Source organism: Crocuta crocuta, unplaced genomic scaffold, assembly GCF_008692635.1.
Source record: "Crocuta crocuta isolate KB4526 unplaced genomic scaffold, BGI_CrCroc_1.0 scaffold72, whole genome shotgun sequence".
NCBI classification, from domain to species: domain Eukaryota; kingdom Metazoa; phylum Chordata; class Mammalia; order Carnivora; family Hyaenidae; genus Crocuta; species Crocuta crocuta.
This window is the reverse complement of record NW_027529427.1, coordinates 691,251-716,211: the sequence shown is the minus strand read 5'-3', so window position 1 is coordinate 716,211 and position 24,961 is coordinate 691,251. Positions and strand designations below refer to the sequence as shown.

The following is a 24,961-nucleotide window of genomic DNA, read 5'->3' as shown; positions in this document are numbered from 1 at the left end:
TTTCAGCCTCACACATCTCCATTTACTAGAGGCAGATTCTTTTTTTAAAAGTTTATCTTATTTATTTTGACAGAGAGAGAGCGAGTAGGGGAGGGGCAGAGAAAGAAGAGGAGAGAGAATCCCAAGTAGGCTCCATGCTGTTAGTGCAGACCCCGATGTAGGGCTTGATCCCACAAACTGTGAGATCATGACCTGAGCCAAAATTGGGTGAGATGTTCAATTCATTGAGCCACCCAGGCGCCCCTAGAATTTTTGGGTTTGTATTCCTATGTGCTCTTGAGCAAGAACCTTAGTATATCTGAATCATAAGTTCTTACTTGTTAATTTTATCACATTTTACCTTTTTAAAAAATCTTTTATTTGACTCAATATATTAACTTTTAATTTTTTTTTTTTTTACCTGGAAAAGCAAATGGCCTTCGAGATGACTGCATTGCATAGGGTTCAGGCGGTGAACATACTTTGGGTTTATGAATCTTTGTGTTTGTGAATGCCTTTAAGCCCATACCCTATGAAGGAAATTATCACCTAATTAGTACATAAATATATAATATATAGGCACATATTTCATTGAGTTTCACAAACATTCCAATTAGCTTAATACCAAACTTTTTTTTTAAGTGGAGCCCAATGCAGGGCCTGAACTCATGACTCTTAGATCAAGACCTGAGCCGAGATCAGAGTCGGATGCTTAACTGACTAAGCCACCCAGATGCCCCAATCCTGAACTTTCAATGCTCACATCTGTAGAAAAGATATTGGTATACTCATGGAAGTAATTTTATTCTGTTGTTTAAACTCTTTTAAGAGTAATATTTTATATATGTGACAATTAGAAATAATGCAAGGCAACGAATTTCAGGAAAAATTATTAAAAAAACTTGACTAATAGTCCAAAATGTTCTAGCCCTGGCTCTGTTGCTATTAACAGATCTGCCTAGTATTCATGACCTTGGAGAAGTCACTTGACCACTCTGTGTCCCATAACCCTCAACTGTGATATGAAGGTATTAAAACAAATATTTTTTCACATATAATATCCCATTATTCTTTAGAATTCAAAATCTTCAAAAAATCTTTAGAATGTAAAATACAAGTTTCTTTACTTGTATTTTACAAAATTTGTAAAAATACAAATTTACCCATAGGAAGCTATATATATCTTTTTCACTTGTATTTGGTACAGGGGAATACATGATTCCATTGATGAAGACATTATGGCTTTTGATACAGTCTCCATCATCTTCCTCATGTTGATTCAAACTCCCAGGGAAACCAGTGAGGTCCTTCACTGGCAGCAGATCATAAACCTGTATAAATGCAAAGGACAAAAGGACAAGCTTATTTGTGGCTTATTCTTCTGAAGTGCAAAGAGAGAAGAAAAGAGTAGTTACCGTCAAAAACTGAGGACTGATGGATGTGGGGGGAGGGAGGATGGGCATGGAGGAGGACACTTGTGGGGATGAGCACTGAGTGTTATGTGGAAACTAATTTGACAATAAACTATTAAAAAAAAAAAAAAAGACATAGACTAAGGAACTGTTCCAGACGGTAAATTTCTATAGAGACATTACCATAAAATGCAGTGCAAGATCCTGAATTGGATTCTGGATTGGGAAAATCAGTAACTTTAAAGGACATTTTTAAGGCATTTAGAAACATTTGAATTTGGACTGTAATTAAACAGAAATTTTAACATTGATAAAAAAAAGAGTAGTTACCGTCAGTCTTCGTTTCAGTGCACTGTTGCTGAAATAGTTTATAGAGATGAAGCTGTTTTCAAGAATTTTAAGGGAAAATATCCCAAAACATTCCCATCTAAGTACTCAAGGATCAGGACAATTCGTTGCATAGTTCAGAGGCAAACACTAGACTCCATACTAGGATGGAATAAAATTTTATTGAGATAAAACTATGTCTGCTATATTTGGGACATAGTAAAAAACTTCAGGATGATAGAATGAAATGATGGTTCTGTCTTTCCTTGTGGCTAGCAACTGACTCACTGTACAACAAAGTTAATGAACACGTGTGAATGGGCACATGAACAAGTAGATATCCTCCATATAGGCCAGGATAGTATTTTCTTTTTTATGTTTTATTTATTTGTGTGTGAGAAAGACAGACAGACAGACAGACAGACAGTGTGAGCAGGGGAGGGTCAGAGAGAGAGGGAGACACAGAATCTGAAACAGGCTCCAGGCTCTAAGCTGTCAGCATGGAGCCCGACACAGGGCTCTAACCCACGGACCACGAGATCATGACCTGAGTCGAAGTCGGACACTTAACCGACTGAGCCACCCAGGCACCCCAAGGATAGTATTTTCTTAAGCATTATTCACAGAATGCAATGCTCCAGATCTTCACACAGTACATAAAATACTGGAAATGATGCTTTCAAATTCATTTGAAGGGGAAGAGTAAGATGTAAAAATGTTGTTAGTACACTGCATTATGTTAATAGGGGCTTAAAACTACTTGGCAATACATTGGCCAAGTGAGTAGTGTCATGAAATTAAATACTTTCTCAAAGGTAGCTCCCTCTTCCTCTCCTCCATGTCTCCTCTTTGCTTTTTCTTTTCTCTTTAAAATTTTTTTAATGTTTATTTATTTTTGAGAGACAGAGAGAGACAGCATGAGCAGGGGAGGGGCAGAGAGAGAAGGAGACACAGAATCTGAATCATGCTCCAGGCTCTGAGCTGTCAACACAGACCCTGACATGGGGCTCAAACTCACAGACTGTGAGACCATGACCTGAGCCGAAGTCAAACGCTCCACGAACTGAGCCATCCAGGCATCCCTCTGCTTTTTCTTTTCTTGTGTCTCATCTATGGAAGCAGAAGTCCCATGAGAGCATGGCTTTTGTTATTCAAGCTCACTAATATATCCCCAGCACTCCTACAAACAGTATGTATGCCTAGCATACAGCAGGCACTAAATAAATACCTGTGGAATGAATGGCTTATGTTACTGGGATCAAAGTGATTCATTAGTAAAGTGCTATCAAGGCTTGAGAGGCCAGGGCTAGTGTTCGAACCCGGGTCTACTACGAAACACTGGAAAGCTTCTATTTTTGTATTAAAACATAATAAGACGTCTGCCTTCTCTATCCACCAGTGTTGTTATAATGTAAAGAGATCCTGAGATGGGTGCCCAGGTGGCTCAGTCGGTCAAGCGACTGACTGTTGATTTTGGCTCAGGTCATGATCTCATGGTTTGTGGGGATTCAGTCCCACATCTGGCTCCATGCCAACAGCATGGAAACTACTTGGGATTCTCTCTCCCTCTTTCTCTGCCCCATCTCTCCTTAAAATAAATTAAAAATAAATAAATCAAAAGACCCCAAGAAGGATGGAATTCTTCTATAAACATAAGACATTGTTATTTTTCCTATGTGGAAAAATATACTGAATGTACTTAAAACTGTGTTGTATTCAGTATACTGAAATGTATTTAATACTTTCTTTAGAAGAATTCTAATATTTTCAATTAAATTCCATTTGGAAGGACTAAAAATCTTTTCTTGTAACTTTTTTTCAGGGAGTAAAATATAAATTTCTCATTGTAAAGTTTTGATAGTAAGAAAGAAACCTCAGTAAGAGGTTATTTCAATTGGCCTCATATTGCAAATTTGAAGATACAAGCAAATGACTATTAGCAAATGTTAATTTGTTTCTCATTGTTCCACTCCAGTGTACACTTGTGCTGTTTCTTCTATTAACCCAACATTTTAAAGGATTTAATTTAATGTCATTTATCATATAATAATTCATTTTTCCAATTTTAGTATATGTGCTGCCGAAGCGAGCACTCATTTTTCCAAAAAAATCTTTTGTTTCTTTACTTATTTATTTATTTTTAATGTTTATTTATTTTTGAGAGACAGAGAGGATGAGGAGGGATGTAGAGAGAGACACACACAAAACCCAGAGCAGCCTCCAGGCTCCAAGTTGTCAGCACAGAGCCCGACATGGGGCTTGAACCCACAAACTGTGAGACCATGACCTGAGCCAAAGTCGGACGCTTAACCAATTAAGCCACCCAGGCGTCCCTAAGTTTATTTATTTTGAGAGAGAGAAAGCACAAAAGGAGAGAGAGGAGAAAGAGAGAATACCAAGCGGGCTCCACCCTGCTTGAACTTGGTGTTGTGGGGCTCCAACTCCCCCACACTTAAGCTGAAGTCATGCTTAAGTGATGCTTAACCAACTGAGCCATCCAAGTGCCCACATTTTCCCAATTTTTATTCATCAGAGACAATGTATATCTTCCTTCAGAAATTAAGTTCATCTTAGGACATACGGTGTTTGATATAATTCTTATAAAAACAGAAATTTGTTATTTCATATCAGTTTTAGTGCAACTAAATGTACTACTTTTGTTGAGCTTTTACAAACATTACAACTCATTTGAAAATACCTATTACTGGTTTCAGAGAGCTCTAGGATTTCATGGACTTTGAAAGATGCATGATTTTATTGATGTACATATATATGAACAAACATACCTACACATATGCATGTTTATGTTTGTATATGTATGTAAACCTATGTAAGGAAATACATATCTCTGTATTGAAATGTAATATATTTCTCACCAGAAAAAGTGCCCGCGAAAGAGATCAAAACTAGCAACTCCAGGTAAATGGAATTTTGATAGATTCTATCTTACTCAGATAGCCATTTCTCCTTGCTCTGAGACCCTTGCATGGCCCTTCCTGACCCCCAGGGTTGCCGGAACTCACCGAAGCCGCGGACAGCTCAGCCTTGGGCCTCATGAGTAGCACACTTTGGTCCACAGCACGGAGGGCGCAGAGGGACTGAGGAGAAGCTGAGACTCGCAGGCAGGCGTGTGAGGCCGGGAGACTTTGTGCTGGACGGAAGCTCAAGTTCACCTATGAAATTGGCGAGAATGGTCAGAAAAACAAATGTCCTGACTTATTTGTTCATTCACAAGCATTTCCTGAGTGTTCCACACAGTGAATGCACACTCACTTTCTTTGACTTGGTGGTGGATGGCACGTTGTGAGTCTTGAGACTTTCTGTCCCTTACGCATCACTCTGCTTCAATCAGTTGAACCATTATAATGATATCTAATTCTTATAAATTAGTAAATTTGAGATTCCATTTTTTACCTTTGATATATGTAAGGTGTTTATTAAGTGAAGGTGGAGTGCAAATGGTTCTAGATGCTTTTATGTTTTTGTTTTGGCTCCTTAGTATTCTTAAGAACTTATATTTTCCAACATGTCATCATAGAAGGGAGCAAAGTACTCTGAACTGAATCAGATAGTAAGAGACAGTGCAGGAGAATTTTAAACTAGGAGTTAAGTGACATGGCTCCCTCGTGTGTCTCTGCCATTACCTTGCTGAAAATCTCTGGAGAATTCATTTTAACCCCTTTAGCCCCAATGTTCACATGCAGAAAAAAGTAGATGATAATAGCAAATTTTAGTTTTAAATGTTGAAATTTTATAACAAAACCCCACCTTGTTGGACAGACAGTTTTCAATCTTATATTTTGCAGAATCTGCAACCACTTCCCCATTGGGTAAAATGTGTGTAGATGAGGAATCGAGCAATAGGAGTGATGTCTGCCTCCACAGGGACTGACACGGAAAAGTGACCTTTCACTGGAGCATGGAGAGAATGAGGAATTGTGAGTATGGGTTAGATATCTCCCCATGGCTGAAATGGAAGCTTTCTGTTGCCTAAAGCCATTTTTAGGAGTCTGGTCTGGTTAATGACAGTTTCTATTAGTTGATATAATAGGTACAAAAAATAGTAGATGTAATAGATGAAAGTTTACCTATAAGAATTCTATACTTCTGAGAACTCTAGCTTGAGGACAAACCTTATCAAAGTGCTCTCTTTTCTTATCATACGATGATTCCACACTAATTTTCAGCTTTAGCTAATCTACACAAAGTTCTGATGCTATCTGAGGGTATAGAGATATCCACATGGCTACTATTTGCTCTAGACTTTATTTTAGAGAAGGGAGATAGAACCAGAAGTTCGGTGATACGATAGTTGAGAGTTTAACACATGGTGTTTATCCTTAAATCTTCTTTAACTTTCTATATGAACCAAATATTCTCTTTCTTTTCTTAAGAGGAGTACTGTGCTCCTTTGAAAGCTATTTTTGATACCTATATAGATTTTTTAGATGTTGCGGTAAGCTTCTATAAGTAAGTCTACAATGGTGCTTTTGTGTTGCTATGAACAAGCATCAAAAGATAGTCATTGATAAGTTTTGTCATAAGTGGTCTTTTAGACTTCCTCAGAAGAGCTGAAAACTTCAGAGGTTTATATTGGTCCATATTTGTTCATGGTGAGAGTCCCATTCAATGACAGAAGTACTCAATTTAACCTTTCGTAAATCAGAACTATCTTCCAGAGGGAAATATGATATAAAGACATAAGTGACTCAGCAAAAGACTGAGTATATATAAAACATTCCAAAATTTTACCTTCTCTCCATTTCCTAAAACAATTTTAAAATGCCATTTGAGAAGGAGCTGCATCAATGTCTATGGTCTGAAACCTTGGAATATGCATAGATTATAAAATGACAACATGAACACTTTAAGTAATCTGGATAGAACACAGTGCTGAAGGAAAAGAAGAGAAATACTTGGTGAAGGGCCAAAATACAGCACCTCATTATTTCTTTCCCCTCTCAACTTCTCATTTATTGGAGTTAGATGGAAATGATCTCTCTTTTTTGAAACTCTGTCTGGTATTTCTGCAGTGTAAGGCTGACTACGCCAGAGTGGGGTGGAAATGTGGAATTGTCAGAATACTCACTCTCTCCCTGCTTCACAGGCAGCACGTGGGTCCCACTTCGGACAATGCTTCCCTTTGCCATTATCTGCAAAAAAGGCAATGAAAAGGAACTTGGTTTGCCTGACAGAAATCTTATACCCCATGTCTTGCCCCATGTCATTCTTGCATTATTGAGCCCCAGCTGGCAATAATTAGCCCTAAAAGAAGCCGAACTTTCAAAAAGAATATGGATAATAAGTTAAAGTAGTGACATCTAAAGAGCTTCTTGGTTCCTTGCCCCACAAAGGGCTCTTGTCTATGAGGGGTCAACGAAGTGGCCTTCCTTCTCACCAGATAATAGAACACGAGCTCCTTCAGATTCTGCAGGGCATGTCTGTTCAGAATGTAATGTGCTTGGATTGTCTGAGTTTGGCTGCAGGGCAGTTCCTGAGGCATGGGCTCTAGGTAGACAAAACTCTTGCTTAGGGAGAATACAAGGTTAGCAGTGTGATAAGCTTCTTTGTTTTCTGCCAACAGCCATTGGTAGCCATAACAGGGACTGTGATCCTTGTATTTGACCTAATGAATGAAAAAAACCCCAATATTATTAATTTTATAGATTGTATGTCAGAGAGAATCAGTGTTCTCACAAAACTGCTTTAGTTCATCGTCCTACTTTAACACATGCCTAGGAATCATTTACTCAACAGTAAAAATCGAGAGAGTGTTTATCTCTGTTGGAGGCCTTTACAGTGTAGAGACTCCTTGGGTTGGTATTTACATTTCTGTAGGGCCTACATCCAGGCGTCTTTTTCTTTGTTTAGTTTGCTGGACACTTTTTGGGGGCCATTTTACCTATGCAGACAGAGACACTAGAATTCTAAAACCTCATTGAGGAGACTAAATAATCTCCAGAAGCTGAAGAACTGCATTTCAGAGACTTATTTGTGAAGGATTTCAACTAGGTATTATGACCATGTCATATTTCAGCCTTAAGGGTCTGAGAACACTTTCTGTCAATAGCTTTGGGTTCAAGAGTTGAGTTGGTGACTTAGCTGAAGTCTATCACTCCTGGGCTGTCTGTGGCTGATTATTTTCTTTTCCCTTTTAAATGTTTATTTATTTGGAGAGTGAGTGAGAGAGAGCTCGTGTGGGCAAGAGCAGGGGAGAGAGAGAGAATCCCAAACAGGCTCTGAGCTGCTAATACAGAGCCTGAAGTGGTGCCCCAACCCACCAACCCTTCAGATCATGACTTGAGCCAAAATCAAGAGTCAGATGCTTAACCAACAGAACCACACAGCCTGATTTTTTTAAATGCTTTTTGTGGCTCTGGATTCTCAAGGTTTATAGGTCTCTTTTGGGTTGTTGTTTAACTTTTCTCCATGTAGAAGACTTTCCTTATTCTTTTCAGGCTTCTTCTACCCTCATCTTCATCTCCCAAGTGGCACGAATGAATCCTTGTGTCTGCAAAACACTTTATATTTTAATATATGCTTTGGTGCTAATGCATAAATAATTATCACAAAGAGGGGTATTTAAAAATAATATTTTTATTTTCAGGATGAGAACATTGCCTAGCACATGGAAAACTTTCAATCAAATAAGTGAGTGAATGCTCAATTTTTAGTTAATTGGGAAACATGGGCTTTTATGCCATCCATTTGAAGTGGAATCAATAAAATATTTATCCCATTTATTTGTCATTATTATGTAATAACTATTTGAGTATCCACACATCTCTAATTATATATTTACATGTCCGTTGATGAATAGAGAGCTCTATGCTATACAAAGCAAATTATATGGGTGTAACAAAAATCTGGAGAAAAATAAAGCAAGAACAATAATTTATAGAGTGTATACACTTGAAACTAAATGCTACTAGTCATGTTAATGGGTGGTGGGCTCAGTCGGTTAAGCGACGGGCTCTTGGTTTCTGCTCAGGTCACAATCTTAGGGTTTGTGTGTTTGAGCCCTGCATTGGGCTCTGCACTCATGGGGGAGAACTGCTTGGGATTCTCTCTCTCTCTCTCTCTGCCTCTGCCCTCCTTGCTCTGTCTCTGTCTCTCTCTTCCTCTAAAAATAAAACCACCCCAAAACCCTTAATGCTAGTGATGTTAAGATGGGCTTTTACAGTAATAATAATTATATTCAAGTTAAAGGGGGCTTACTAAGTGCCTTAATGTATATTACCTTTTTTATAAGTATATTTTTCTTTTTTTAATTTTTTAAATTTTTAATTATTTTTTATTTATTTCTGAGAGAGAGAGAGCAGGGGAGGGTTAGAGAGAGAGAGGGAGACACAGAATCTGAAACAGGATCTGGGCTCTGAGCTAGCTGTCAGCACAGAACCTGATGCGGGGCTCAAACCCACAAACCGTGAGATCATGACCTGAGCCAAAGTCAGACGCCTAATGGACTTAGCCACCCAGGCGCTCCTAGGTATATTTTTTCTATTTTTATTTCAAAATAACACATTAACTGTTAAAAAAAAAAAAAGAAATTAAGTATCACATTTAGTCCCAACACCCTGATAACTAAAGGATATTATTTAAAATTTTTTTTAATGTTTATTAATTTTTGAGAGTGAGAGAGACAGAGCATGAGTGGGGGAGGGGCAGAGAGAGAGGGAGACACAGAATCAGAAGCAGGCTCCAGGCTCACTGTCAGCAAAAGCCCGATGCGGGGCTTGAACTAAAAAATGGTGAGATCATGACCTGAGCCAAAGTCAGGTGTTTAACCAACTGAACCACCCAGGTGCCCCCAGAAGGACATTACTTTTAAAATGACAGATCCCTAAAAATAGGTTAAGGATTCTATTCTTACTATAAAAATGAATATATTACATACATAATAATGTCTTCCTTTGCTTATCTAGGGACCTAGTATTTGAAAAGCAATTTGGGTTGATTGCATTTTCTTTTGTAAAAGAAAAAAAACTTTATCAAATTTTGTTTCTCCTGTTTTTTTTTCTTAAAGTCTCTAAGCTTACTTTTTAAATTTCATACTTGTTTCATTAATTTTATTGCTCGATGAAACAAGATCTACATTCTTCCTTGAATGCAAATCACCTTTTGATTCTGACCTCTAGACCTACCTCATTTTCTTTAACGTATTAAGGCAAAAACCCACTTCTTTACGCCTGAGAACAGTCATGTCATCCTGTGAATTCTACAAAGTTCCCATGTGCTAAGTGTACCCCAACCTGCTTTCCATTAAAAGTTACAATAGTGTTTTCATTACCTCCTATTTCTCTATACTACTGGGCTTTGGGTTCCTTGTGAATAGAAGTAAATCATAATCTGTGCAATGGCATTTTATGGTAGTTTCACTATTTCTTCTTCTAGAGACTTTGACTTAACACAGTGTTTTCTGTTTCTGTAATTTATATATAACAAGCATTTTCTCAAAGCCCTCAGTCTCATACTATCAACTCTCATTTTTTTGGCAGTCCCCGTCTTTATTTCAGGATGACTCAATTTAGGTTACTAGGTTTTTCCTCTTGTTTCTCTCCACACACATCTTTTTTTGTGTGTTTCAAGTTTTTATTTAAATTCTTGTTAGCTTCAAAATGTATTATCTCATTCGAAGGGGCACATGCACCCCAATGTTTATAGCAACACTATCAACATTTGCCAAATTATGGAAAGAGCCCAAATGTCCATCCACTGATGAATGGATAAAGAAGATGTGCTTATGCTAAGTGAAATAAATCAGACAGAGAAAGACAAATACCATATGATTTCGCTCATATGTGGAATTTAGGAAATAAAACAGATTAAGTATATGGGAAGGAAAAAAAATAGAGAGAGAGGGAAAGAAACCATAACAGATTCTTATTGATAGAGAACAAACTGGGGATTGAGGGAGAGAGGTGAATGGGGGATGGACTAGATGGGTGATGGCATAAAGAGGGGCACTAGTTGTGGGGAGCACAGGGTATTTACGGAAGTGATGAATCACTGAATTCTATTCCTGAAACCAATACTGCACTGTATGTGAGCTAACTAGAATTTAAATAAAAAGTTGAAAAGAAAATAAATTTTTAAAAATATATCATCTTATTTAATTCTCACAACAACCCCAGGAAGAGGTACTAATATTGTACCCACTTTACAGATAAGGAAATAAAATATAGACATTTTTAGTTATTTTCTCTTAATAGAGAGTTAAGCCAGGATTTTAATATAATTGATCTGATTCTGGAATTTACACTTTTCTTATCTTCTTTTTTCTTTTCTTTCCTTTAGACATTTTCTTTTTAATTGGGGAAAAGACACGTACCAAAAATTAGCATCGTAGTTATTTTTAAGTGAATAGATTGCTGGAGGTAAGCAGTGTGCAGCAGATCTCCACAACATTTTCATCTTGTAAAACTGAAGCCAATAAACAACAATTCCTCATTTCTCCTCTGCAGTGTACCTTCCACCAGTGTACTTTCTGTTCCTATGACTTGACTATTTCAGGTACCTCATGTGAATGGAATTGTACAGTTTGTGTGTGCATGTCATTGTTGTTTTTGGTAATGGGCCATTTCACTTAGCATAATGTCATCAGGGCTCATTGTAGCATGTGACAGATTTCCTTTCTTTTTAAAGCTGATGCTGTTCCACTGTATGTATATACCACCTTTTGTTTATCCGTTCACCTGTTGGTGGATATTTAAGTTGCTTTCCCTTCTTGGCCAATGTGAGTAGTGCTGTTATAAGCATGTGTGTGCAAATATCTCTTGAGACTCCGCTTTCAGTTCTTTTGAAAATACACCCAGAATGAGATTACTGGATCCTACGGTGGTTCTAGTTTTAATTTTTGGAGGAAATGTCATGCTGTTTTCTGTAGTGGCCACACCATTTTACATTAGCAACAGTGCACAAACAGAACCTATGCTTTTAACCACAACACGATACTGCCTCCTTTTAAATAACTGTTTTCAAAGTTGACCTTAAAAATTGACTTGTAATTTCTTTTTTTTTTTTTTTTGGTATTTCATTTCCATAGGACTAAACACTACTCAGAAGTTTTATCCCTTCTAGACTGCAACCTTATTTCCAAGGCTCTTTAATGCCGCTGGTGACTTCTCTTCCAACTTACCCTGACAGTGAGTGAGGTGCCCGTCACACCGGTGGGATCAATTGAAAACTGTACCAGTCCATGCTCATCAGTGATAGCATTGGAGTTATAGTTAGCTTCATCTGCTGTGATGAAGATGAGTTCGTTTGGCATGGGGACACCTTTCCCATCCACTAGTTGCACCTGAAGATTAAAATCTGTGGATCAGTTATACGGTTAACTCCCCAGTAGTCGCCAAACACTCATTTTATCACAAATATTTACTGAGTACGTCCTATATGTTGGACATGGTTCCAGGCATTAAAGCTATTGCAGTGACCAAAACAAAGTTCCTGCCATCATAGATAGAGCTTACCGTCTAGTAAAAGAGACAGATGTTAAATAAGTGCATAACTGATATATACATTCTTAGTAGTGATCAGTCCTAAGACAAACGATAAAGCAGCATAAAGGGATAGAGAATCGTGGAGATGAAGATAGGGATGACCTACAAAATGTATTCTCTGGATATTTTAGAAAGGCTGTGTATTATTTAGAACCCTTGGGGAGTCACGGAACACAAGAGTCAGATCGTAATGAAAATTTGTAAACTTTTAGCCAAATTTAATTGAACCCCAAACACGTACTTTGTGACTGTTAAGTTTTTATGGATTGGTGTTCTGAAGTATAAGTGCACAGGTTAGCAACTGCCAATACATTATCCCATGTACTTTTCTAGTTGGTTTTTATATATCTGCTTCTCAGTCTAGATTGTCAAACCTTTGGAAGGTAGGCAGATAGTATGAGGCACATCCTATGGGAAAAATGCAAAATTGAGGAGAATCGTATTATTAAAAAAGGGCCTAAAGACAAATTACTGCTAATATTTAACTCAGCTGATGAGTAGTCCTGTTAAGATTGCAAAGAGGATGGTTCTTTTTCAGTAGAAGCTACTTTTGGTTGAAGTGCGCAGTTCAAAGACTTGGGTCAGTGTATGCAACTAAGATCTGAGTTTGCCGATGAAATGTTGGCCATGTGTACAAAGTCAAGGGTAGGTACAAAATTCTGATTCTCTTGATCAGAGAGTCATATGACTAATGGGGTAGTTATTTAGTAAGAATGAAATCCAAAAAAAAAAAGTACAGTATACCTCTGAGAAATTAAAAATAAGTAGACTATTCATTTTAGGAAGTGACTAAAGTTTCTTAAATTGTTTGCTGTCATAACATAATCAAAACATCCTAAAACATACTCCACCACTTCTTAATGGGGTCTAGTCCTCTGTCTTTTACAGTCTCCACACCTGAAACTTTATAACATTGCCATTAAGAACATGATATACAGTAATTACACATTGTTGCCTATATACAACTGCCATCTCAGACTTCTGGAGTCAGAAAGATCTATTTGCATATATCTGCTTATAATAGAAAAGTAACAATACAAGATTTTTCATAGATACATAAGAAAATTTATATTTTTTAGAATCTGGAAATCTTAAATAGCAGTATTTGACCCTTATGTGTACTGGTTTTTAATAAATTCTTGCTAGTATAGAGAAAGTAACATAACTACAATACCCATGAAAGAAACACTAGGTACAATAGAATCTTTTATACTTCAAAATAAAGATTAAAGCCACCTACCCACTCAATACCATATAAAGTTAGTGTTAGAAGGATAATGTAAGTGACCACCAGGAATTCTGAGATTCTTGTGAGAAAATATAAAAATATGACACTACCTGTAAACCATGAAAAGATTGAGTGACATCACACAATGCTGTTCAAAAAGTGGGAAAATAAACCTTCTAATTTTGATGGTGCATTAGAATGATTTTATAGATTTAATATACAAATTTATAGAGGGAAAGATTGATTCTTTATGTGGTTTTATGCCTTTGGTTATATTAATCAATAGACAGTATTAAGCAGGTCTGGTTTAGCAGACTCCGTTATGTTTAAATGATAGTACATAATTTGATTTGTGAATTAGAAAATACTCCACCTGCCCAAAGTAGGGGATCCCTTGTCTAAAGTATGGGTCCACTTGCACAAATGAGAGTTTGGTTATGGTTCTTGTTATTTCACTGGATCCTTTTCCAGTTAATTCAACCCCTGGAGGAAAAAAAGAGAAAGAAAATAAATTCCTTTCTGGAAGGATGGTCCCCCTGAACTTCCTATGTTACTACTTCCCTTTCAATTCATAATTTGGCAAAGGAAATAAATCAGTGTTCATTGCTTTTTCTCCTATACCCACATGATACTCAGACCTGTTCCTTCTTCTTGGATCTTGGCCTCCACTTGAAGTCTCATTTCATACCCTTGTCTCTTCATCTGAAAGACCTTGGTTTTTACCAGCTGAGAAAAGCAGCCTTGACTGTTTAGCTAGGAGGGGATAAAGCAAAATATAAAAACATAATACTGGATGGGTCAGTGGTCAGTTGATTGGGTGTGATTTTTTTTTTGGGGGGGGAGGACCATATAACCTAGGAATTTTCTCATGATAAGAACACAATAAACATTCTTTAGGGATCAATTATGATTACATTTCACATTAGCATCTGGTTGATAAGAGACATATATTTCTTAGTATCTGATATTCCCTAAAGTTAGTGAGATAGGCATGCCTTAAAAATTTGTGGCTCATCTTAACTGTACAGGGACCTAGCTTTTCACCAGAGTTGGGCTCCCCTTCCATAGGACACAACTGTTGCTGGGAAGTGGCTGCCCATGTGAAGACTGTGTTTCCTACCTCCCTGGCACATCGATGGGGCCACATGACAAATTCTTGATCATAGAAAGAAGGCAAAACCTATTATACCCTTTCCAGCCAAAATGATTAACAGGTATAATGTTTTTCCTTCTGGCTTCATCAAAGTAGATGCCCAAGGCAGCTTTGGATGCCAGGTTTGGAGATTGTTCTCAACTTCCATTATTCTGGGTGCTTAGGGAACCAAGAACACCCACAGTGGCCAATTATAAGAAAGAAATCATTCTTATTGTGCTAGATCAACAATGTGCAAATTACTGTGGCTAACATTGAATTCTCTTATAGATTGCTCTCTTCCAGGGTTAGCACCATGTTGTAACTCACTGTTTATCAACAATGTCTCTATTGTTAGTTCCTTAGAAGGAAGAGTTTTCCACCTACCTGTTGACTGAATTTCTCGCAGACGGCCTGTGACTCTCCGCTGTAGCAGTTAGAAGGGTTACTGTATTTTCTGCACATGCTCATAGTCATGTGTCCTTGGACAGGCTTCCCATATGTATATCTGTCATAGGCACAGAGCCAAATGAATCAAAGCAGACATTGAACATCTCCATTTTCTACCTATTTATATCCCCCTTTAGCTATGGTGTACTTACTCTCTGTACTTCCCCCTTCACAATGTCGAGAGCAAGCACGTTAAGTAATGACCCTTCCTTTTAAAAAAATCTCTAGTGCGACATGCTGAAATTTACGACAGTCTTCTTTGATCGTGTCTCTTTTCCCCTTAATTTTTACTTTCGTTTTTAAAAAGATGCATTTCCTATTACCAAAGCTACAGCTGTTCTTGGGGCAGAGAGAGAGAAGGAGAAAGAGAGAGAGAGAGAGGAAGAGAGAGAGAGAGAGACAATACCAACAAAACAAAAAAGAGAGAAAATACCCTCAATTCTACCTAGGAATACAAACTGGGTATCCTTCTATCATCCTCTTCTGATGTGTCACCGTCTCTATTTACACAGAGCTTCACTTGTTTCCTTTTTACAAAAATAAGGTTGTGCCATATAGGTATGTCACTGATGGTTGATGTGTTTCCAAGGTCATTCGTTTCCTTCCGTATCTAAAATGTCCTCCGATTCTGTACTTGCAAGAGTGTTGGCTCACCAGTTATACGGGATCAGGAACTTGGTGGCGATTACTCTGAGACAGTGCTGGGGCGGGGACCCTGCTGAATTGTGGGTGTGTTACGTGTGTGGCCTTTAGCCAGGGCTTGTTTCCTTACCCTCTGTGCTCCTTCTGCTAGTGCTACCGATGGACGACTGAGAATGGGGCGCAAGATTTTAGAAACATGAATTTTCAAGGTTAGAAAGGACCAAACTGAGATATCGTGTCCAGTCCCATAAGTAAAAATGGCGGTGCTGAGGGGAACTGCGACGTGCCTTGGGTAGGCCGGAGACTCAGCTGCGGTCTTGGGAATACGCCTATCTCTACAAATTCTGAATCAAAGCTTTTCTTTCCACTATGTATGCAAGGTCAGGTAAATGATCTGTTGATGAGAGAATTTCCTCTACAACCTGGGAAAGGGAAAGTTACTACCCTTCAACACTACCCCATTTGCGGGCGTGTGTGTGTGTGCGTAGCTTTGTCAGTTTCAGAATCAGTCCTAATAGATAGGTTCTCTAGGAACAGTTGCTTGCCCCGTGATAGTTATGATAATGCTGGTAAGGACCTGAAAGAAGATAAGAAGGAAAGATAGAGAAGCAACAGGAAAGGAAGGTTCTAGAGATGGGATGATTCTATGTGCTTAAAGTATTTGTGTTCCCACTGCTCCTACAGAAATGATTCAAAATATCCCAAATGGTGAGTCTTTTTTCCTTAAGTTTATTTGAGAGAGAGAGAGAGAGAAAGAGAGAGAGAGAGAGAGCGAGAACACATGAGTGAGGGAGGGGCAGAAGAGAGAGGCAGAGAGAGAATCCTCCCTGCTGTCAGCACGGACCTGGACATGGGGGTCTAACTCAGGAACTGCAAGATCATGCCCTGAGTTGAAATCAAGAGTCAGATTCTTAACTGACTGAACCACCCAGGTGCCCCATGGTGAGTCTCCTTTAAATAATTCTCTCAAAAAATAAATAAATAAACTCACAGGCCGCATACAGACACATTCACCTCTTCTTCCAAGATAGTGATTATGTTTGGCATTGTTACTTGTACTTCAAACTTGGGAAGCACTGTTCATTGGAAATAAAGGAAGTCGGTGATTGTTTCTCAGCTTCGGGGGAATTAGTATTTTTCAGTTTCTCTGTAACAATTCCCTAACAGTATTTAGGGTTCTCAAAAGTTAGCAATCCTCTTCAATACAACCACCTTACTATCCAATGGATATTCTGATTGGAGGAGTGTGACAGATCACTGCAACCTTAATGAATTATGGAAGACTTCTCCTAAACAGACTTTACATTTTTTGAGATTAGAAATTATTACAAAAAATAACCAAGCCATACAAAGTCCTATTCACAGATCATCAATAGTCTCATTGGGGTTAGATATAACTAATTCTACTCAAAACCTAACCTCACATAGAGGAGATGAAAGGCCGCTAAAGAAGCTCAAACTCCAGGCTCTAGAACTTTCAATATGAAGAAAATGCGCCGTGACTTTCCATTATGCATACCAAATTCCTCCACGGTGAAGGAGTGATCTATTTTTCCACCGGATTCCTTCTGTACTACCACCTTGTAGGAGCCCTGAATGGGCTCAGATGAGAGGGGAAAGGCCAATTGCTTTAGACCATTCTCTAACTGGACTTTCTGCCATTGCATGATGCGATTTCCTTTCGGGTCCTAAGGATACAGCAATTGTAATTTACAAACGAGCCTAGAACATTAGAGACAATAAAAGAAATCCTGTTATCCACAAAGACAACCAATGGGGTGGTGGTGAAGGGAGGGGAGGGAAGATGAGTTAGAATCATCTGGTGCTATGTGAACTCAGAGGCTTATCCCTTAACGACAAGTTTGTGGTATATTATAAGAGCCTCTTAAATATGAACATTTAATTCCAATTATGGAATGTTTCCTGTTGCTTACCTGAATGAATATTAGCAGAATCTGAAAGACAAAAGAGAAATAAAGGAATGTAGAATTATTTTCAAATATTCTTGATTCTGATTTATAAGCAAGACATTTTTATGCAGAATAACTCTATCTATGGTAAAGCAGAAAAATTCCAGGGTAAGTTTTATAAAACTCTTAATTAATCTATTTTAAGCAATTAATAAATAATCTTGAGAACTTATCAAGCTATCAGCAAAACATAAATACGTGCACAGCCGTTCATTAGAATAGGATTTACTGACGTTACTTAAATGCTTACAGCATCCAGTGAGGAATACTCCTTTGTTATGAAATTTGACAGATTAAGAAATAAATGCTAACAAAATTATAAGTAACTGTACTCAGATCCAAATATTGAGATGGTCAAAGATTTCTTAGTTCTAAGAATAAAGAAGAGGAATAGCCCCTCCACTATCAATATTTAGTCATTTGGGGTTTTTTTATGTTTATTTTTGAGAGAGTGCAAGCTGAGTGAGACAGAGAAAGAGGGACAGAGGATCCAAAGCAGGCCGTGCACTGACAGCAGTCAGCCTGATGCAGGGCTTGAACTCACTAACTGGGAGATCATAACCTGAGCCTCATGACCTGATCTGAAGTCAAGTGCTCAACTGACTGAGCCTTTCAGGTGTCCCAATATTTAATCATTAAAAAACAATATTTATTAAGTGCTTACCATGTGCTTACTGTGCATCATTCTAGGGGCTGGGAGTAGAGCAATGCACAAAAGAACAATATATCTACTCTCAGGGAGTTTGCATTCTAATAGGGATGGATACATATGCATGAAACACACACACACACACACACACACACACACACACTGGAGAGATGCTATTTTAAAAACTTTTTTTTTTAAGTTTATTTACTTTTGAGAGACAGAGAGAGCAGGAGCAGGGGAGGGGCAGAGAGAGAAGGAGACACAGAATCCAAAGCAGGCTCCAGGCTCTGAGCTGTCAACACAGAACAGGGCTCCAACCCACTAACTGTGAGATCATGACCTAAGCCAAAGTCGGACACTTAACCAACTGAGCCACCCAGGTGCCCCAAGATACATATTATATATATATACACTTAATATTTATATATTTATATTTTTATATTGATNCTCTGTTATACTAGAAATTTAAAAATCTGTTTATATTTGTATTTATATAAGTATGTCTAATATATGACACTTTAAATATAATCAGCTCAACTCTAAAGTTATTGAACTTGTATATGAATATTATGGTTTGTAAGTTATGTCAGGAATTAAAATGTAAAAATTCTTATTTGTGCTGAAGTATAATAAGTATATCTAATACAATAACATATCCATAAACATGCTATGATCTTTGATCTATTTTATCATTAATTTCATTTGCCAGAAATGGACCTACAAGTTAGAATTCAGAATTTAATTAGCAATTATTTTTGATTTCTTGGAATTAAAACTGTTTATTTGATATATGAATGGATTATTTCACTATAATGAATGATTTTAAAAACTGCAGGAAAAGTTGAACTGTGTTTTGTCTTGAATTTTCTTATAGTGTAACAAGCATAAAAATTTTAGCACAGTAGTTACAGGAACAGGATAGTTTGGAATTTAGACAATCAGGGTTTATAATCTCACTCTAAAATGTACAGTATGACTTTGGAATATTACATAAGTCTCTTTTAGTCATTTTCTTTATTGTTAAATTTTAAATTATAAGATGTAATACTTATACGCTGTATTTGTTTCCTATTGCTGCTCAAGAAATACCACTAATTTGGTAGCTTGAACACAAATTTAAGATTCTAAAGATCAGAAGCATAAAACAAATTTCACGGGAAAGAATCAAGCTGTCAGCAGAGCTGTTCCTAATTTGAAACTCTAGGAAATAATCCCTTTTCTTAACCTTTCCTAGTTTCTAGGGGCTCCTGGCCTGGGGTCTCTTTTACCTTGTAAGCTAGGAATGCCAGGTTGAGCCTTTACATGACATCACTGCACATTTCCTTCTGACCACATTCTTCCATTTGCCTCTATCTTACATGTTTAAAGAACACTTGTGATTATGTTGGGTTCACCTGGGTTATTCAGTATAATCTATTTATCTTCTGATTAACAGCTTTATTTAATCAATCAATCAATCAATTAATTTATTGAGAGAGAGAGAGAAAATCCTAATCAGGGGAGGGACAGAGAGAGAGAGAGGGAGAGGAGAATTCCAAGCAGGTTCCATGCTGTCAGTGCAGAGCCCGACATGCAGCTTAATCTCACGAATTTGTGAGATCATAACATGAGCTGAAATTGAGTCGGACACTTAACCAACTGAGCCACCCAGGTGCCCCAAGATACATATTATATATATATACACTTAATATTTATATATTTATATTTTTATATTGATACTGGTTTGATATTTAATACTTATGTATTTAAGATATATATCAATGATATATCAATCATGTATCTGAAATATAAAGAATATATATGATAAGCATATATATACACACACACATTCACACACCTGATTTATATATCAGGTAGTGAAATACCAAGAAGAAAAAATGAAGCAGAGTAAGGCTGTTACGGTGATAGACGAGGTATTTGTTTTAGGTGGAGTTGTGAGAGTAGAAACTAGACCAGCTTCAAGGTTACTGAGATAGTCTTTTTTAAAAGTGATATTGGGCATGGGGCACCTGGGTGGCTCAGTTGGTTGAGCTTCCAACTTTGGCTCAGGTCATGACCTCATGGTTCATGAGTTTGAGCCCTGCATTGGGCTCTCTGCTGTCAGTACAGAGCCTGCTTTGGATCCCCTGTCCCTTCTACTCTCTGCCTCTCCCCTGCTCATTCTCTCTCTCTCAAAATAAATTAAATTTTTTAAAAAAGAAGTGATATTGGCCAGGATGAGATTGTGGCAATCCAAGTGGTAAGAAATAGAAATAGTCTGGATATATTTCAAGCTAACATGATTTTCTGATGTAGTGGATGTGAGTGTCCAGGAAAGGAAGCAAGGATTGTGTGAGAATCTTTTGTGCAAGGGATTAGAAGAAAGGAATCACCTCTGAGACAAGAAGATGTGGTGGAGTGGTGAGTTTGGGAGAGAAAAGCTAAGACTCTTTTGTTTGATATCTGCATGAAACCTGAAAGAGTTGTTTCTTATAAATATCGAATGTTAGTTTCAAGGAACAAAGACTGATTCCACTCTACCTTTATAAGGAGGTTTTAGTAGGTATGTTCAGAAAAATTCTAATTCTTTGAGAAGGTATTTGAATTTAAGTTATTTGATGGTGTAGGTGGGTCTATTATTTAACATCTCTCTCTAATTTGCCCGAGAACTTTATAAAGAATAAGTTTAATTGTATGACATCTGATTAAGTACCAGTATCAAGATGGAAAGAATTAGCTACTCTTTTGACCTGGGGTTTTGGTTTAAATGAGGATCTCTCACTATCGTAATGCCAAAAATCATTACTAGTGATACCAGATTCTTCCTCTCCCTGGTCCTCCTCTAACACCAAAACCAGACTTCCAGATTGTTTATACAGATAACAATGATTTTATATAGATATTTGGAGACTCACCAACTCATTCAGGGGGTGAAAATTTTCATCCAATGAGACAACACGAAATTTCACTGAAACAGAAATATTTTCCATGAGTCCCAGAAACCTGAAATCAGGCTTTTGGGCCAGTAAGACAAACTATTAAAGAACCAGAATTACAGGGCTTTTGACTGGGGAATATGCAAGGGAAGAAGATTTTTTCTTTTTGGAGTTGTTCTAACTGTAGGGCCTCTTCATACCTGTCTGCCCTGGTTTGTAGATGGGTTTGTCTGTCTGGATGAAGACCACACTCTCTTTGTTTTTAACCACCACTGTGGTCTGCCTCTTGAATTCTTGGGTTGGTTCTTTCACGTGGACATTGAGGAGCATGACCTCCTCATTGGATGGAGATCTTGGGACCTGAAATATAAGACAGACCCTAAGACTCCATTCAGTCTCCCATGTTTCCTCCTCCACCACCTGTTCCTCTTCTCCCTGGAGATCTGGCCCCTTAGATTCACTGTGCCCCCCTGATTGTCATCAGAGGAAGTTGCCATGGACAGGAATTACTTCTGTCATTTTTATAAATGCAGAGACAGAACAGAAGATGGAGGAAAATATATTAGTAAAAGAGGTCCTAAGTGAGACTCACACCTCCTTATAGACAAGCCAATATAGTCCTGATTCAATTGTATACTGAACTTTACCAAGTTGATGTTATGTACTAGAAGGGCGTGGTAGAAGTATATTTAAGGCTATGGGAAAGAAAACTACCATATTTTATTGGCCATAGGCTATAAGCATTTCACATATGGGCAACTCTGAAGAAATTGGATATTTGGTTATAGTAATTTCTAGAATTTTCATTCTTTAATAAGGGGTGATATGTTCCTGACAGACCACCACTTGGAGGCTTACATCCTCCATTTGTCTAGTTTGCCTTTGTAATATTTTTTCCATTTTAATTTTAAGAAGAAGTCATAATTTACCTTTGTCTAGTGCATATTGTTTTTTCCCTCTCCTGGCTAATAGAAATTTTTTTGGATCATTAAGTTGATTTTTAATAGGCTTATAAGTATTTGACTCCCATGGTTGGAAATTCACATTTTGCTTCTTTTTTAAAAAAAATTTTTAACATTTATTTATTTTTGAGAGACAGAGAGACAGAGCATGAGCAGGGGAGAGGCAGAGAGAGAGGGAGACACAGAATCATAAGCAGGCTCCAGGCTCTGAGCTGTCAGTGCAGAGCCCAACGCATAGTTCAAACTCACAAACTGTGAGATATGACCTGAGCTGAAGTCGGCTCAGGTTGCTTAACTGACTGAGCTACCCAGGAGCCCCTACAAATTGTTTCTTAATTCCTGTGCATAGTTGCTACATTTAGATTTCTTTCTGAAGTCTTTTCCAGGCTCTCAAAGCTTTATCTTGACTGAATTCTAGATGCCTATGACCCTAACCAGTAGAATCAAGTATAGTAAGTCAAATAGGCATACTCACAGTGAAGGAGACGCAGTGGAATAAGTCCTTCTCCACCACGAGGTCAGGGAAGAGCCACTGGAATTCCCTAAGGGACTGCAAGGAAGCACTTACAGTCACGGTCTCATTGAGGTAGCTCAGAAGGAAGCAGCCCTTCTTGGGGGTCTCCGTGTGGAGCAGGGAGGGGACCAGTGCCAGGTACTGCCTGGGAATGGGGGAGTCCAGTTAGAGGAGAGTGTAGGAGGGGAGGCACTGTTATTACCAGCATTATTTTCCATCACAATTATTGTTACTATCATTAGTTCTATACCATGAGACGACAGATTGATGAACATGAAATTGATTTCTGCTGTTGAATGGCGTGTGTGAGAATTATTCCCCCTTCCATCATCAATGCCATTGCAGGGAACATTTTACTTGTGTGAGCCTTAAATAGTCTAAAATTTGCTGGGATGCCTCACTCTCAGGAACACAGTATGCATGCATCTGAATTCAAAGAAAAAATATGCTGTTTATACTTATCTTGTTGTGAATCTGTTTTGCACTAGGATTGTTGTAAAAAGCAAGCAAAGTCTCAGGGAGATATTACAAGGACCAATCAGTCAGCAGTACTTTCACTGGATGTATATATTCAACAACCCTGTGAAAATAGGGTGGAAAATACTTGCTTCCACTTTATAGATATGGAATCTGAGGCTCAAAGAAAGAGAGTCATTAGTTTAAAGGCTCAGCTCTAACATTATCTAAAGTTAAAGGCTCAGCAACTAACATTATCTTCCTGTTACCTAGCTCTGGCTATTTGCATTTTAAATATTTGCCTTTCAATTCTTGGCTATACAATGAATGGTTCCACCCACAAATGGCTATCTAGTGATTGAATTTTGGGTCAAGATAACTCATGAGCAGAAAGGAGACTTTGCTAACACCCTCAAATATAGTTTAATTGGCTATGTAGTTTTCAAACATTTTTGCTCACAGGATTCCTAAAACAAGTTTTAGACACTACACATTCCTTATATATTTTCAAGTAAACATCTATATCTTTATCATAAGTTTAAATAATAGCAAAAGATACTATTTTCGATGACATTTTTAAAGTTAAAGCTTATATTAGTCTCCTATAAGTTTTTGGTGGGTTCTTAAATATCAGAGACAAGATACCCAATATGACCTATTTAAAAAATATGTCACAATGTCTTTTCTGTAATGATCAGACATTTAACGTCTTTCTGTTTTCCTCCTTAAACTTGAATTACCAAGGCCACTGACTACATAGAAGTTTATCCTAAGATTTTTATGCTTCAAACTATGTGCATGGATAATTCTTGCTTCTTTATTAACTATATATGTATGGNAGTGTAGGAGGGGAGGCACTGTTATTACCAGCATTATTTTCCATCACAATTATTGTTACTATCATTAGTTCTATACCATGAGACGACAGATTGATGAACATGAAATTGATTTCTGCTGTTGAATGGCGTGTGTGAGAATTATTCCCCCTTCCATCATCAATGCCATTGCAGGGAACATTTTACTTGTGTGAGCCTTAAATAGTCTAAAATTTGCTGGGATGCCTCACTCTCAGGAACACAGTATGCATGCATCTGAATTCAAAGAAAAAATATGCTGTTTATACTTATCTTGTTGTGAATCTGTTTTGCACTAGGATTGTTGTAAAAAGCAAGCAAAGTCTCAGGGAGATATTACAAGGACCAATCAGTCAGCAGTACTTTCACTGGATGTATATATTCAACAACCCTGTGAAAATAGGGTGGAAAATACTTGCTTCCACTTTATAGATATGGAATCTGAGGCTCAAAGAAAGAGAGTCATTAGTTTAAAGGCTCAGCTCTAACATTATCTAAAGTTAAAGGCTCAGCAACTAACATTATCTTCCTGTTACCTAGCTCTGGCTATTTGCATTTTAAATATTTGCCTTTCAATTCTTGGCTATACAATGAATGGTTCCACCCACAAATGGCTATCTAGTGATTGAATTTTGGGTCAAGATAACTCATGAGCAGAAAGGAGACTTTGCTAACACCCTCAAATATAGTTTAATTGGCTATGTAGTTTTCAAACATTTTTGCTCACAGGATTCCTAAAACAAGTTTTAGACACTACACATTCCTTATATATTTTCAAGTAAACATCTATATCTTTATCATAAGTTTAAATAATAGCAAAAGATACTATTTTCGATGACATTTTTAAAGTTAAAGCTTATATTAGTCTCCTATAAGTTTTTGGTGGGTTCTTAAATATCAGAGACAAGATACCCAATATGACCTATTTAAAAAATATGTCACAATGTCTTTTCTGTAATGATCAGACAT

The 24,961-nt window shown here is 37.5% G+C and overlaps 1 protein-coding gene across 1 annotated transcript in view; it reads right to left on the bottom strand.

The window, feature by feature from the left end:
- LOC144227346 (alpha-2-macroglobulin-like) overlaps positions 1-24,961 on the bottom strand; it is a 48,709-nt gene that overhangs the window by 22,358 nt on the left and 1,390 nt on the right. The window contains 17 exon segments of the mRNA XM_077758961.1: positions 401-509; positions 1,143-1,310; positions 4,742-4,891; positions 5,487-5,555; positions 5,557-5,630; positions 6,808-6,871; positions 7,117-7,344; positions 11,857-12,018; positions 13,822-13,931; positions 14,087-14,201; positions 14,968-15,088; positions 16,664-16,748; positions 17,192-17,360; positions 17,607-17,627; positions 21,186-21,238; positions 21,407-21,566; positions 22,644-22,827. Of these exon segments, the coding sequence (XP_077615087.1) occupies positions 401-509; positions 1,143-1,310; positions 4,742-4,891; positions 5,487-5,555; positions 5,557-5,630; positions 6,808-6,871; positions 7,117-7,344; positions 11,857-12,018; positions 13,822-13,931; positions 14,087-14,201; positions 14,968-15,088; positions 16,664-16,748; positions 17,192-17,360; positions 17,607-17,627; positions 21,186-21,238; positions 21,407-21,566; positions 22,644-22,827 (2,042 nt within the window).